General features: G+C 54.5%; 1 protein-coding gene across 1 annotated transcript in view; it reads left to right on the top strand.

Annotated features, from left to right (window-relative positions):
* Positions 1-15,765, top strand: part of Ncor2 (nuclear receptor corepressor 2) — a 155,932-nt gene that overhangs the window by 51,604 nt on the left and 88,563 nt on the right. The window contains 5 exon segments of the mRNA XM_038345068.2: positions 470-680; positions 5,831-5,958; positions 6,563-6,740; positions 13,438-13,617; positions 15,625-15,738. Coding sequence (XP_038200996.1) covers positions 576-680; positions 5,831-5,958; positions 6,563-6,740; positions 13,438-13,617; positions 15,625-15,738 — 705 coding nt within the window. The 5' untranslated portion in view covers positions 470-575.

The raw sequence follows: 15,765 nt of genomic DNA, 5'->3' as shown, positions 1-15,765 counted from the left end.
CAACCACATGTATGTTCTGTCCGCATTACACAGCAGTCCCTGGTTGAGGTCGACAGGGCAGACAGGCTTTGCCTGGGTCACCCTGTGACCCATGGTAGGTTATTGGTGTGTACTGCGCTGCTAGACACGATCCAGGGACAGGCCCAGCAGCTGTGAGCTGGAGTTGCCAGGGGCTTTTGGAGAACTTTGCCCTGGAGACCTGGAAAGTCCCAGCTGTGGAGTGAGCTGGCTGACGGAGGTGGGTGTGGGAGCCATCGGATGGCTGTGGGTATGTTGTCCACAATGGAGGCCCCCAAGTCTGCTGGTCGAGTCCCTGGCTAGTGGGGATATGGCTTGTGAAAGGAAGGTAGGCAAGGTGTTGTGGCTTTGGGTTGTCAGTGGGGAGAGGCTCAGGCAGGAGAAAGGACTAGGCCTCTGTGGCTGTGGACCAGCTGCCTCAGGCTCAACTTGTTTTCTCTTTTCTCCACAGGCACCTGTGACCAGGTCGCCTGCCATCAGATGACCGAGACCAGTCCTTAGTCCTAGCTGTGGTCAAGAGTGTGTTGAGCTTCAGAGGCTACCTGGACCCCACCACCATGTCAGGATCGACACAGCCTGTGGCACAGACATGGCGGGCTGCTGAACCCCGCTATCCGCCCCATGGCATCTCCTACCCGGTGCAGATAGCCCGGTCCCACACGGTAAGGGGCACGTCTGCCCAGTACCACTTCTGCCACTCTCATGCATCTTCTGAAACCAGGCTGCTGTGCCCATGTTGCTTTGGTCACAGTAGGGACACTGGTGACAGCCAGGAGTAGTGATGCAGGCCTGTAATCTCAGCATTGTGGAAGCAGGAGAATTGTGACTTTGAGACCAGTCCGGGTTACATTAGCAAGTTCTTATTCCAGTGTGGGACGGTCTAGGCTGGGGCTAGACTGAGTGGACGCTTTGTTGTATCTTGATTGACAGTGCAGTTGGCACCGCGCAGTGGGGCACCTGTGGTATACACCACTTTCCCAGTCAGTCTCGTTTCCGCTCGGTTTGGGACTGAGGTGGTTTTGAGGAGGGAGACTGAGGTCACACCCCCTTCTTCCTAACCCTCAAGGTCTTGGTGCTTATTTGACTGTAAGGCTGAGGCCAAGTGTCTGCCCTTGCCAGGGTCCTGTCCCCACTCTCTTACTGAAGAGCATGCAGGGGGCTGGGCCTTCGAGTTTTCTCTGTTGTATACCGTGTTTCTGGCTGTTGGCTGAAGGGGTGTGAGCTGTATAAGCCACTGTTGGGTGGGAGTTGCCTTGCGTGTGTATGTGTATCTAGGCTCCTGTCTGTCCCTTCTGGATGGTGTGGTCTGTTTCTGTGGCAGAGCTGTATCTATGTGGGAGATATCTCTAGTTGTGAGTCAAGTATGATTTCCCTTGAGCCTCCAGGGCCTGGCCTCAAGGTCCCATGCACAGTAGCTCCCCAAAAACTGAGGGCCTAGGTGTAGAGCAGCTATGGTGAAGGGTGTCTGCCATGTAGTACACAGACGGCTTTCTCGGAGCTTCAGGGCCTTGGGTGGAGCAGCTGAGGCCTGTGGGGGAGAAGGCAAGCCCTTGCAGTCATCCAGGGGCAGCCCCGCAGTTTTGGGACTCTACACTCCTTGGCCCCCAGCTTAGACGCCACCGTTTAGTTACCATTTGCTGGTGAGGTACTGCCTCACAGCCATCACCAGTGGCAAAGATATCAGCTCCAGGCCAGCTGGAAACCCAGACTTTCCATTTAATGTTAGGGGCTCTCAATTCTGTCACCTGTAAAGTAGGGTGACGAGAGCACCCACAAAAATGCCTATGCATGCCCTCATGTGGCTGCCTACTGCTACCATAACTTGATACTGTTCAAGCCATTTCCTGGAGAGGCCCTGCCTGGGGCTCCCCCTGCCCTCCAGGCTGATGCCTGGGGCTTCCTTCTTGTCTTCCTCCATTCATATTGCTCATCTACTTTCTCCTGCATGCCCAGCCTCAGGGTGTCTTCTCGTTGCCCTTTCTCTCCCACCTGCCTTCCTGCTCTTTGCCCCATTTGTGACCTTTCCCCAGCATTTAGGGTCACTAGCTGACCCTAGGCACCTTCTGATCTCCTGCTGGGCCATTGGTGACTCAGGATGCCACAAGCAGGACCTAGTGGTTACTAACCCCGCTGGGGTGAGTGTGGCCTGATGGGATAGCTATAGGTTGGAACATGTCTGTTCCCTGGTAGGGCCCACATGCTCCTTTCCAGGGGACATGCTGGCTCTTTGGCCTCTAGCCCTTGCTGGGCTATCAGCAGAACTCTGCTGATCCCTGGGTCCCATGAGGGTCTCTTCTAGTGGGTATCCAGGCTTCTTAGTTTCTCTCTGCTGGCTTGACGAAGGCTGGGGTCTGTGATCTGGAGTCCTTGGTCTCTTTGTAGCTTTCCCATGACCCTCCCCCAATCCACATTCCTTCCCCCCTTCTCCATTAGCCCAACCTTCCTACAGCCCCTTCTTTCAGCCTCCCCACCTCATCTCCCAAGCCTTCCCCAAGGCCCTTCTTCAAGTCAGCCGCCTCTCCACTCCCCACCCCAACCCATTCCTCCCCCCTCTGTGCCCAAAGGCCGGTAGAGCACAGCCATGAGAAACTGTGCTGTGCTTAACACTTATGTCTTGGGAAAGAGAGGCCAGAGAACAGGAGCAGTGGAGGCACAGCAAGGCTGATGCCCCAGAGGAGAAAACAGCATTCTGAGGAGCCATGTGTTCAGCCCTGGTGCGATGACCAGCTCAGCGCCTTGGGCCTGGGGAACATAATGTTTGGGTCTGGGCCATTTATACATACACTAGTAGGCCTTTCTTCCTGGAGGCTCTGCCCTCTCACTTCAGACAGGTGAGGTGCTTTATAAAATGCTGGGGTTCTCTCTGAGATGACATCATGCTTGGGACGTGAGCTGAACTCTATGTAATGCTACTATAGGAGCCCCGACTATAGATTCCTCCCCCCCCCCCATCAGAGAGTTAGTCCCCTCCTGTCTTCCAGGGGTAACATGCTTCCTGTAAGCCTCAGTCTTTGCTGCCCAGATCCCATGCTCTGTTACCCTCACCCCTGGATCCATGCTGTTGGCGATGGGGTGCAAGAGTCACATGCCTGCTTGACAAAATGTGTGCCAGGGACGTCTGATGAAGTTGGCCATCCCTAGCCTTGGCCTTGGGCCTCGCTGGCTGACTCTGCTATGGGATGGACCTGTGGTTTGTTGTCCAGTTGGTCACAAATGCTGCTGTGCCACATAGGGCATGGTGGAACTGGATGCTGGCTTGGGCTGATGTCCTGGGTGTGTGGGCACACCAAGGGGTCCTATACCACCTGCACATGTCACAGTTCTGTCTTAGGCCCCTCCTCTATTTAGTTCTTCATTAACTCCCTTGCTCACTCGTTAACTTCTCATTTGTTCAACGATACTGATTAGGTTTGTCACCTGCCAGGTTTAAAGCCCTGTGGACAGAGCTGTGAAGGCAAAGAAACCAACCCTCTTACCTTGGGGAGCTGATGTTCTTTTGGGGAATAGTGAGTGAAGATGAGGTGAGGGGGGCATATTTAAGTGGGAAGCCAGATATTGACAGTGGAGTTGGGACCCAAGAGGAGGGACAGGCCAGGCTCCTCCTGGACAAGCAGTGCTCCAGGCTGAGTGAGAACCCTGAGGTGAGGCTCTGCTGGAATGAGCATGGTTTAGGAGTGACCTATGGATCTGGGGTTCACAGGAGTGGCCTCCCTCTGATCTTGTGTGGTTCTCTGCTGGACTTGTTCTTGAGTACTGTGTGCTTTTTGGGGCTCCCCACTTGTTCTGTTTGCTGTGGAAATATACAGGGACTGGGGTGACCCTTGTCTCCTGACTCAGGCCTGCTGTAATTATCTGTGGGGTAGACTAGGGGCCTGCTACTTGTGGCTGTCCCATCTCCCTGTTCTGTGACCCAGAGGAGCTGCCCTTGCTCCTTGGGCCATCAGACCACCCACCATGTCCCCCTTCTGCGACTGCCTTGGGGGTCACTTTAGTCAGTCAACTTGTGCAGAGGGCTTGGCTCTGGTAACTTGAGACAGTCTTCCCCTCAGGGTTCTCTCTGGGACTTTGCACTTGTCTCTTTGTAGCCTTGTCCTTCCCATGGATTCGACCCCACAGTTCTTTGGGGTCTTTTGCAAGGTCCCCCCAGCTCCTTCCCTCGCAGTTTGGTCTCTGAGGTTGCTCACTCTTCCCGAACAGGAACCCAGCTGCTTCTGTACCCTCAGCGCACCTGACTGGTGCCACTGATTGTTTGCAGTAAGAACCACTTTAAGACACACAGCCAGTGGCTGGATAGACACTGCAGTTGAGAGTCTGTGCAACTCTTTCAAACGATCTGAGCTTGGTTTCAAGCATCCATGTCCAGCAGTTCACAATCTCTTCTAACTCCAGCTCCAGGGAAAGCCAGTGTTCTCTCTGACTTGTGTGGATATTGCATTCAAGTGCATATACACATAGATATATACACAGGTACATAATTAAAGATAAAATCTAAAGCAAACAAAATAATAAGGACTAAAAAGGCTTGTGGGTGGGGTAAGGTGGTGCATGCTTTTAATTCCAGCACCCAGGAGGCATAGGCAGGTGGATCTCTGTGAGTTCAAGGCCAGCCTGGTCTATAAAAGTGAGCTCCAGGACAGCTAGGGCTAAACAGAAAAACCCTGTCTTGAGAGAGAGAAGAAAATAAGATAAAAGAAAATTAACTTATCTATAGTCCATGCTCTCTGTCTAAGCTATAGTCTAAGCTATAACTTAGTCAGACATCACTAATCGATTGCCATGCAGTGTAACCAAGTGTCTAGGCAGACAGCACAGATTGGAAGCCTGTTTTGTTTTTCCAGTTAGATGTGCACAGTTGCTCTCTCTCCCCGCCCTCCTCTCTCATTTTTCCATAGAGATGAGGTGATCTTGGCACATGTGAAAAATGTAGGAAGGCTTTAGTTAGGGACTGTGGGATCCAGGTTAAGACTGAGGATGCTAGTGAGCCGCGGGAGCCCGACACAGTTCAGACGTCAAGGCTGGGGGAACTTGTCAGTGGTGTTGACTCCCCAGCATTCTTCCTGCAAGGGTAGGCCAGGGTTGAGGCCTTGTCCATAGACCATGACGACCTAAGCCTGGCCAGACCAGTGAAATCCTGGCACTGCTCAAAGTGAGAGGATGCAGCTTCTCCCTCCCTCCCCATACTGTGTGTGCCAGCTGTTCTTCCCCATGGTGGGCGGGGCTCTAGAACAGCTGCTTGACTGAGACCTGGGTTTATAGGCCATCATTCTAGCCCTGTCTGCACTGGCTAGCCCTCTCTTCCTTGGGGTGCCTGAGCCTGGCTCTCACAGGGATCCCCATTCACAAAGATACCTGGGGTCTCAAGGGGTACTTAATACTAACCATTCCCCCACTAGGGCAGTTCCCAGCTCTGTGTCCGTAGGCAGGGCCTGGGATAAGTGACTCATTCTCTGTGGTTCTTTCTCTAAACCAGCAACTGAATGCTGCGGGCAGTGGTAAAGGTGGGGTTTGCAAGCTGGCTGTCCATCCTGTGGACTTGGAGGGGCTATGCGTAGCCCCTCCCCCGGGCTTGAGTGCACCAGCTGCAGAGTAGGGTAACACCGAGCGTCACAGGTCCTGGTGAGGCCTTTGGGGAGGTGTGGAGCCCAGCACGACAGTTTCTCGGCCCTGTAGCTGGACGGGACTCAGCATGGTGGGAGCATCACTCTGGCAGTGTGTCTAGAAAGATGTAGGCTGGGAATGCACCTGAGCCTCTTGGTGCAGGGTGGCAAGGAAGCTGCTGCTGCACTTGCTTACCATTCTGTTTCTTCCGCAGGACGTGGGGTTGCTCGAGTACCAACACCACCCTCGTGACTACGCCTCTCACCTGTCACCTGGCTCCATAATCCAGCCACAGAGGAGGCGGCCCTCACTGCTATCTGAGTTCCAGCCTGGGAGTGAAAGGTGAGGAGAAACCGTGGCTCCTTGTCTTGGGTGTGGTGTCTCTCAGGTAGATGATGAGACTTTTTGTGGGTAATGCTGCCGGGGGTGGGGGTGGGGGTCCAGACCTTCCTGGTACCATGTGCTCCTGATGGCATTCTAGGGCCATGACAGGGCTGTGATATCCCAGGAGCCGGGGCTGTGAACTTGCAGGAAGAGGAGGCAGCTATGACCCAGGGTTGAGGAGCTTGGTTAAGAGACAGGAAACTGGGAGCTCTCCACCTGCTGTCTAGACCAGGTGTAACAGCAGAGGTGCTGTGATCAGCTAGTGATGATGAAGGAATAGAGTTGGGTGTGTTCTTTGCTTGATCCCCATAGTGCTTCTCAGGCCTGTGTCTTTTTGCATTCTTGGTAGCTCAGGAGGGTCTGTGGGGACTTAAGGCTGCAATGAGTGATTCAGGCTGGGCAGTTACCACAAGGCCTCATGAATCAGAATCATGTCCCCTCCTGCTAGAGAAGACAGAGTAGCGTAACAAGGCTCCTCGTGAGAACCTGGCTAGGTGGACACCTGGAGTCTTGATCTCGAGCCTCTACCTCCTGTGTGATGTGTGTCCCTGGCCTCTCACAGGTCTCAGGAGCTCCACCTGCGCCCCGAGTCTCGCACCTTCCTGCCTGAGCTGGGCAAACCTGACATAGAATTCACAGAGAGCAAGCGCCCGCGCCTGGAGCTACTACCCGATACCCTGCTGCGTCCATCGCCCCTGTTGGCCACTGGGCAGCCCAGTGGGACTGAAGACCTTACCAAGGTACACCTCAGCCAGACCGATGGGCTATTCTGCTGTTGTGGGCAGGAAGGGGGCTGGGGGTGGAGGCAGGGAAAGGCTGGGCAAAAGGAGTGAGGTCAGCTCTGTCATGTGTGTGAGTGGGACTGAGCTCTGGGGTTGTAGTCAGGCAAGGAGAGTAGGCATGGGTGATGGGAAGAATTGGGAAAGATATCTCTAGCCGGCAGGAGTGTGCACAGACCCTGTGCCAGTACCCCTTGTATGAATGTTAGCACTGGCTGGAATGACTGGGAAGTGGGAGTGAGGGCCCGCAAAGCCGTGGAGCAAAGAGCCAGGAACTGACTGGCCTGAAATCAGCCCCGTGTCCACCGTAGCACATTATCTCTGCCCCATTGGTACTGGGCTGCATAGGTAACCTCTTGTATGAAACAGTGGCTTGGAACTCCTGGCTTCATGTAACAGGCTGGACAGCCAGGGCTGCTCCATGTTTGAACACTCTAGTGTTCCTGTAGATGAGACAGGACGGAGCGGTGATGGTACCAGACATGTCAGGGCCTGGAATTGAGGGCCTCTGGTGAACTGACAGAAAGCCCTGCTGCCGCCCTGGTCTAACTGGCTTCTTGGGTACCAGGTGGGTTGGACGGGTCTACATCTGCAGCCACGTGGGCCTGAGGAGCCCCAGAGCAGAGTCAGGGTGGGCCCTGTCTCTGTGGAGATGCCCCGTACTCTGTGAGGTAGTGGTCCTCCGTCTCTCAGCCCCTTCCTGTGTGTTCACCCACCCGGCGGTGCTGGGGATGGAGCTTGGCGTTGTCCGCTGTTCCTGTTAGGCCAGCCCTCTACCGATGAAGCTCTCTTCAGCCCTATTTACTTTTTCTGTTTGTTTTTTGTTTTCCTAAATAGGGTCTTGCTAAATCAGGCTGGTCTAGAGCTTACTCTGTAGCCCAGGCAGGCTTTGCATGTAGCTCCCATGACAGGCCTGTGACTCTGGGCCGGGCTTGATCTAAGTCTTCTGTCTGTTTTCTTGTCCCCACGCTGTTGCTGTGCTGCCCCGGGCTTAGGGCCTCTCTGAGCCTTGCTTGCTCCTGTTAGTCAGGCCCTGTAGTAGGTGATTTGGGCCAACTGGATAGAGGGTTAGGCTGTGAGCTTTGCACACACCCCTAAAGGCTGGACCAGGTGACAGGGCCAAACTCCAGCCTCTGTAGCAGAGTAAAGGCACTGGCATGAGCTCTGGAATGTTCTTGGCACATTCCCCCCAGCCCTGCTCTGCTTGGTTACTGTGACCCTTTCTGGTGACCTAAGGCAGGTACTTGGGATTTTAGGGGGATGTACATGGGCTTTGCTTCTCTGACATTGAGGTAGTTCTTACTCCCCACCCGAACTATCCCTGGAAGTTACAGACTGACGTCTGTCAGTTACAGACTGACACTCGCCTACCTCAGGCAGCTCTCTTTCTCTCTGCTGCTCCAGAACCCCCTTCTCCGCTTTCTCTTCTACCCACTCAGCCTGTTGCCAGCACCCATATCCTGCCATGCAGATGCCAGGTCTAGCCACTGTCTAGCCTGTGCTGGCCTCAGTTGCTCTGGGGCATCATCACTTACCTTAACTGGCAGTGGCCTGTCTCACCTGCCCCTGCTGCCTGCTTCTGCCCCCTCCACCACTGGGTCCTGTGAGGCCAGCACGGTCCTGTCTGGGTCCCAGACCTCCTTTCTCAGGCAGGAAAGTCCAGCTCTTTTTCAAGTGGCCATGAGGTCTGGTATGGCCGAGTTCTGACATCATCTCTCCATGACAGCCCCCAACTCATCTTTGTGGTTTCTCAAACCTGACCCTGCCCCACCCCTAGGCACTGACACTGGCTGTTGTGTGCCTGGTTCCCCTGTGTTTCCCTCAGAGGATTGCTGGATGGGTGTCAGTGGGTACCCAAAGCTGTTTGGGAGCCCCTGATGGGATGTTGTGACGTCTCCTTGGCACAGAACTCTTCCTGACCATGCTGAGTCTGGACTTGGGGACAGGTGTGGCCACTGGGCTGTCCTCCAGCTCTGTGCTGTGGTGACCTGCTCACTCCAACTTCTGTTCTCCTGCATCTAGTCCTACCCAAATGTTATTCCTTCCCTCCCCACCATCCCTTTCACCCTGTGCTTGCCCCTTCTCTCCTTCCTTCCTCTTCTGCCAAACCTTTGTCTGTCCACCCACCCACCTCCCACCTGCCCGGCTCAGTTACCATCCGCACATGCTTTGTTGCCATATACCCCCCATTGCTGCCCCATTCGTCCGTCCACCCACTTGTACCATCTGTCTATCCCTTCTTCCTCTCTTCTCCCCCCAGAGGTCCTGAGTCCTGTGACTAGTGCTACCAGGATGCCCATTTCCTGTTCTATGTTTGACAGTCTAGGTGTCTCCATGCCTCCCATGGCCAAGAGGAGTGCCTTTAGTGCTGGCAGGAAGCTGGAAGGGACATCTGACCACTGTGGGCGTGGCGGCGGCTAGGGACTAGGCTTGAGAGGGAGAGTGGCCATTCTGGGCAGTGGGGTGGGGTCTTCCTCGCTGCCTTGTACCCAAAGTGGGTGAGTCAAGCATCCCCAGGCTAGGCGGGGTCCTGTATGGGGCGGCCAACAGGAGAAGGTATGCCCAGGAAGGCTGCAAAGACGAAAGGCTGGCACTGAGTGAGCGTCTGCAGAATCTGTCACATGCCAAGGTCTCCCTGTTTGGAACTTAGGCTGAGAGCTAGAATTGGGGGATGGGACTCAAGTAGGCAGCTCCTGGGGAAAGGCTCTTCTTTCTCATCCTCCCATCCTAGAGCCCCTGAACTCGCTCTCCCGGGCTTCCTAGAAGGCAGGAGGAGGGGCTGTGCATGGCCTCTTAATGGTAGGCCTCCATGACTGGGTAGCAGGTGGGTGTCCCAGGACCAGCTCTGGGTTTTATATCCATGGGAAACTGTCATTCTCTGCTGTAACCAGCTGTCCCATTTCTAGCCTCAGGCTCTTCTGAGGGTCTTGTCCTCACAGTCACCCAGGGAGGCCACTTGTGGCTCAGATGTTCCTGTTACCCTGTCTTAGGGTTTCTGTGGCTATGATGAAACACCATGACCAAAGCCACTTGGGGATGAAAGGGTTTATTCGGTTTATGGGTCCACATCGCTCTTCATCATCACAGGAGGTTAGGTTAGGATAAGAACAAGCAGGGCAGGAAGATGGAGGCCGGGACTGATACAGAGACCATGGAGGGTGCTGCTTACTGGCTTGCTTCCCATGACTTGCTCAGCCTGCTTTCTTATATAACCTAGGACTGCTAGTCCAGGGATGGCAGCATCTACAACGGGCTGGGCCCTCCCCCATCAATCACTAATTAAGAAAATGCCCCACAGACTCGTATTTAGCCGATCTTACGGAGGCATTTCCTCAGTCAAGAGTCCTTTCTTAGATGACTATAACTTGCATCGAGCTGACGTAAAGCTAGCCAGCACACACCCCCTTTGGGCTTTCTGCTTTGCCTCTCTGCCTGATGGTGTGTCCCTGTTTCTGTCTCTCTCTGTCCCACCATCTGTTGCTCTCTCCCCTGCCTGGGCCCCGGCTGGGCTGGAGCCAGGCTCCAGGGGGACTGGGTGGGTGTGGATGGAATGTACGGCTCTTCAGCGCAAACGTGGTTTGTGTGGAGTCCAGCTGGAGGCAGGAGCAGGGGTTTGCGGGGAGTGTCCAGCTCCCCACTGTTTGGCAGTGCCCTCCTGCTTAGGCTTCCCAGTTCTTGGGAATTCATTGAGCTTTGTTTTAGGGGACTTCGGTATGTCACTGAGAACCTTCTTGGAAAGGTCCTTGGGTAGTTGGGGCTTGACACCAGCACAAGCACAAACCCTGAACTTTGGCACCTATGATGAAATCCAGGTTTGGTAGCTTCAGGCTGAACTCAGCACAGGTGGTTGCCATCACCATGGTCCATGCTTCTTAGAGTGCTTGAGGGACAGCGTGTGAGTCAGAGCACCCCTACCCCACACCCCCGGCAGGTCCAAGACCAGCAGAGAGCAATCCCACCCTCCCTGCTCCGTAGTTCCAGCCGCTTCTGTTGTTCCCCTAACTCTGGTCTGGAACCTGCTGCTGTGTCTGGCTTGGCTGGCCACAGACCTCTGCTGAAACTGGAAGAAATCAGCCTTGGATTCCCCTTCCCAGGCCTTTTGTGACAGGTCTTTATGTCAGAAATTGAACATGTCTTACTGCTCCCTTGAAGCTTTCTGCCTAGGCATGGGACAAGGCAGAGTGACTGACTCAGTGAAGTCTGGCTGCCTGGCTGGGGAGAGTCTGACTGACAGACAGATTGACTGATGGACTGGGGAGAGTCTGGGGAGAGAACTAAACTGTCACCTGGTTTCTTGTTGGGTTCAGGGCTTGTCTGTCCTCAGGAGGGTGAACAAGCAAAGTCACCTAACACTTAGAGGCTGCCCTGCCAGGTGCCCTTAGTGTATCTTGGCATGCATCTGTTAAGGAACCAGTAGGATAGTTTCTACTGGTCAGGGTGTTGATCCCCACCCCATCTGTCATCCTGGAAAGATCCCTACGTCTGTGAAGGAGTCATTCAAATGGCTTCTCCCAGCCCCGCAGACTGTCTTGGTGGGTGGATTCTCCCAGCCCCGCAGACTGTCTTGGTGGGTGGCTTCTCCCAGCCCTGCAGACTGTCTTGGTGGGTGGCTTCTCCCAGCCCCGCAGACTGTCTTGGTGGGTGGATTCCCCGCCTCTGGATGTTCCTGTGATTGTGTTTCACAGTCCATGGCCTTTGTCCTATCATGTGGGAGTGTTTAGATCAGGCAACGGGGACCTGCTGTGTGTTTGTGCACGGTACGGGGTATGGGCTGGGACATTTTATGCCTGATCCCAAGGATGAGCCGCCATGAAAGACAGCCTGATCCAGCTGGTCCAGGAAGTGGGGATCAGCCACATGGCGTGGCTGGTGTTGTCAGCTGCGTCTTCTAAGTGTGCTGTGTCAGATGGAACCTTGTGTAGATGACTTGGTTTTGAAAGCCATCCTGCACTGCAAGGAGTTTGGTGCATGGTTTCAGGTTTCTCATATTTATTTCCCGCCACCACCCTTCTGCTTGTGGAGAACAGCGGAGAGGATGATGTGGCCACTGGCTCAGGATCATACTTGCCGCCACCTTCTGTTTTGAGATGAATATTGAGACAGTTCTCTGGAGGATTCTGTTGGGAAGAGAGCCTGAAGTTCCCAGTGTACCATGTCCCTCTGTCCTCGTGTTTTAGTTGGCCGCATGAGGCCAGGTGCAAAGTGCTCAGCTGGGAGCGAGCTAATGGGGACGGAGACCCCTAAGGAGGGGGACACATAGGAGTTATAGGCCTTTCTGGTCGCAGGAGTGGTAGGGGTGGGGGTAGGTGAGGCACCTGGTTGCCCAGGCTGCAGTTGTTCCCAGGAATAAAGCGTCCTATGTCCATAGAGTGCAGCTGCATGGGGGTGGGGAGCAGCCGCTGGCTTTGCCTGACCATGTCTGCCAACAGCTGCTGCCTTGGCCTAGAAGGGAGCAGGGTGCGGCTGGCCTTGCTGGGAGCCAGGGTAGGGACAGTTTTCTTGCCTGTGCTGTTCAGAGGTAACTGTGCCAGACTCCGGGCTGACATTTTGGATGCACCAAGACTCACAACTCCCTGAGGAGGTGAAATTACTGCTGTCTCTCCCCATTGTACAGATAGGATGCCGAGGCAGACAGCACCCACGTACTATCTGAGGTCACAGAGCTGAGTCCTACAGAACAGGCCTGGGATCCGAGCCCAGTGTTACATAGAAGAGAACTGGGTGGTTTTCCTGACCCCTTTGTTCCTAGAGCATCCGGTTCAGCCTGGGTGGTCCCTGACTCCAGCTAGAGAACAGAGGAAACCGTGGAAGAGCCAGGTGCAGGGCCATGTGTGAGGTACACAGTTCAGCCTCAGGGAGGAGTAGCTCTCAGCAGCCCCGATGAAAGGCTCTCACAGTGAAAAAGAGCCAGGTGTGGTGGCACAGGACCGTCATCCCTGTGTGGGGGAGGCTGAGCCAGGAGGATCTCAAGTTCAGGGACATCCTGGGCAGCAGGGAGAGAAGGCCCAGCAGCTAGGAGGATTTGTAGAAGATCCAGGTTTGCTTTCCAGTACCCATGTGACTCACAACTATTTGTATCCCCAGCTCCAGGGGTTCTGACCCCTCCTTTGACCTCCAGAGGGACTAGGCATGCATGTGGTACATGCACATACATGTGGAAAAACACTCATAAAATAAAACAAATCTTAAAAAGATTGAAAGTAAAAACTGACTTAGGTAATAATAGGTCCATGGTAGATGCTCGCTTGCAAACCTAGAGCCCCGGGTTCCAGCTCTGCTGCTCCTGTGTGCTGCTCCTGTGTGCTTTCTGAAGAGCCTGCCTGCGTCACTGTCATGCGTCTGTGGGGAGCATGTGGAGCTGGGCCGCAGGGGTCACTGTTGGTCTTGTTTCTCTTCTGGGGGAATAGGAGAGACAGGACCAGGAAGAGGTAGTAGAGACTGGTATTGCTCAGGTGGCACGGCGGCCTCCTCGGTTTTGCCTTTAGAGAACATGCCATGGGAAGGGTGGCCAGGACCAGACAAGAAGGCAGGCTCCACATACAGAGGTGTGGTTGCTTGGAATAGGAAGTTTGTGTGCTACAGCCTGAAGTCATGGGTGGAAAAGAGGTGTCAGGGTCACTTGGGTGACTATACACACTCTGCTACTGTCCACCTACAGGACCGTAGTTTGGCGGGCAAGCTGGAGCCCGTGTCACCCCCCAGTCCACCTCACGCTGATCCCGAGCTGGATCTGGCTCCATCTCGGCTGTCCAAGGAGGAATTGATCCAGAACATGGACCGCGTGGACCGTGAGATCACCATGGTGGAGCAGCAGATCTCCAAGCTGAAGAAGAAGCAGGTGAGTAGTGAGGACGGTGGGGGACTCCAGTGGAGGCAGGGACCAGGGCCACAACCCCAGGTGCCCTCAGCCATGTGGTTTGCTGGTTTTTGGGGACATGTCTAGAAGCCCCTGGACTGGGCACATCAGGCTAACACACCTGAACTCCAGCAGAGAGTCCAGAGCCTGTTGGGGACCAAGGCTTCCTGGAAGAGGCACCTCCAGCTGCCCAGGGTGGAGAAGGAGCCTTATGCTGTTCCTTGCATGAAGAGATGAATGGAATGTGGGAGCAGGGCGGTGAGGGCTCCCAAGATGGTGGCTCAGAATCCCAGGGTAAGGCTGGGTCCTGGTGCAGTCAGGTCAGCCATGCCAGGCCGATGGAGAACTCAAGACCTTCCAAACATCTTTGTAGGTATGCAGTGTCCCTGCCAGGCCACACTGAACGAGACATGAGGGCCAGAGGGGTGCAAGTGGAGCCCAGAGTGATGGGACTAAGGTCTGACCTCAGGCTTGAGAGGTGTGCTGTCTTGGTGTTTTCTTCTGGTTCCTGGGAACTTCCTGCTTGTTAGGTTCAATTTTTGGCTAGAATGTGAGAGCTGCCACCAGGGGTCACTGTAGGACTAAAGCAGCGTGGCTCATCTGGCTCAGTGCTCACTGTTCCTGCCTCATCTTCTCCCTGTTGGGGCCATGAACCTCTGCTCCTATGTGACTGAACATGCCAGCTTTATATGTGCACACAGGCAGAGTGGAGCATGCTCCAATAGCATCCATGGCTCCTTTTATAGGTCATCGCAGCAGATATTAATGGGCCTCTTGTGTAGCCTGAGGTCTGTGCCTTGAACTCTTTGATCTTGGTTTCTCTCTTTGAGACAGCAGCAGGAAGGGGTGGCAGGTATAAGGGAATGAAGGAGAGGTCCAGTGTGAAGACACAGGCCTGTGCTGGTGGTGGTGGTGGTGGTGGAGGAGGAGGAGGAGGAGGAGGAGGAGGAGGAGGAGGAGGTGGTGCTGCTGATGGTGATAGTTGGAGTGGTAATAAAGATGTTGGTGATGGTGGCAGTGGTGATGATGATGATGGTAGTGATGGGTCAGGGTGGTGATAAGTATTATGGTAGTGGTGAGGGTGGTACTATGACGATTTTGATAGTAACGATGATGATGATGTTGATAGTGATCATGGTGGTAGCGATGGTGATGTTGGTGATGGTGGTCTTCGTGATGGTGATGGGTGGTGGTGATGATGTTGATGGCCATGGTGGCAGTGGTTATGATCATGGTGGTAATGATAATAATGGTGACGATTGTGGGAATGGTGGCTATAATCGTGATGATGGGATGGTGATGATGGTGGTGGTTGTAGTCATATTGGTGGTAGCAATGATGGTGCTGATGATGGTGATGAAGATGATTATGATACTGATGATGGTGTGGACCATGATGATAATGGTGGTCATGGTGTGATGGAAAGCTGTCTGGCGAGTCTTCTTTCTGCCTCCCCAGCACTCTGCACATACCTCCTGGTTTAGCCTTCAGAAGTTTAGGATGTCTTCATTCCCAAGGGAGGACTGGAGGGTTCAGAGGCATTATGTAACACCCCAAGGCTGCGTGGTTGTAAGGGTCAGAAGTAGTGTTCCAGGCTGAGGGCTTCACTCTTTCTGCAGCATCTTCTGGAGCTGTGGAGCTCGCAGTGGTGGTGGTGGGTAAGAAGGGCTGCCCCTTGCAATTCAGCACAGTGTTCCACCTGCGTGGCCTCATTAGTCCTCATTGCAGCCCAGGGGAGAATTGAGGAAGAGTACACCTCCCCCACCCCCACCCCTGCTCCATGTTTGGGGCAGGATTTGGACCCAGAAAGCCTGGTCCAAACTGGATGCACAGCCTAGGGAGTCTGGCCAAGGAGGGCACAGAGTCCCTGGGTGACTCACAGGAAATGGCGATCAGCCTGACTTCCTGTGTGTGGCTGCGGGCAAGGGGGGGAACAGCACCTCAGCTTCCGGCCTGTACTGCTCACACTGTCTGTCCCCTTCCCCACAGCAACAGTTGGAGGAGGAGGCCGCCAAGCCACCCGAGCCCGAGAAGCCGGTGTCCCCACCACCCATAGAATCAAAGCACCGTAGCCTGGTCCAGATCATCTACGACGAGAACCGGGTATGCCCTTCAGGAGCAAATAGGTGG

This window comes from Arvicola amphibius, chromosome 10 (genome assembly GCF_903992535.2).
Source record: "Arvicola amphibius chromosome 10, mArvAmp1.2, whole genome shotgun sequence".
Classification (NCBI taxonomy): domain Eukaryota; kingdom Metazoa; phylum Chordata; class Mammalia; order Rodentia; family Cricetidae; genus Arvicola; species Arvicola amphibius.
This window is presented reverse-complemented; position numbering and strand designations above follow the sequence as displayed.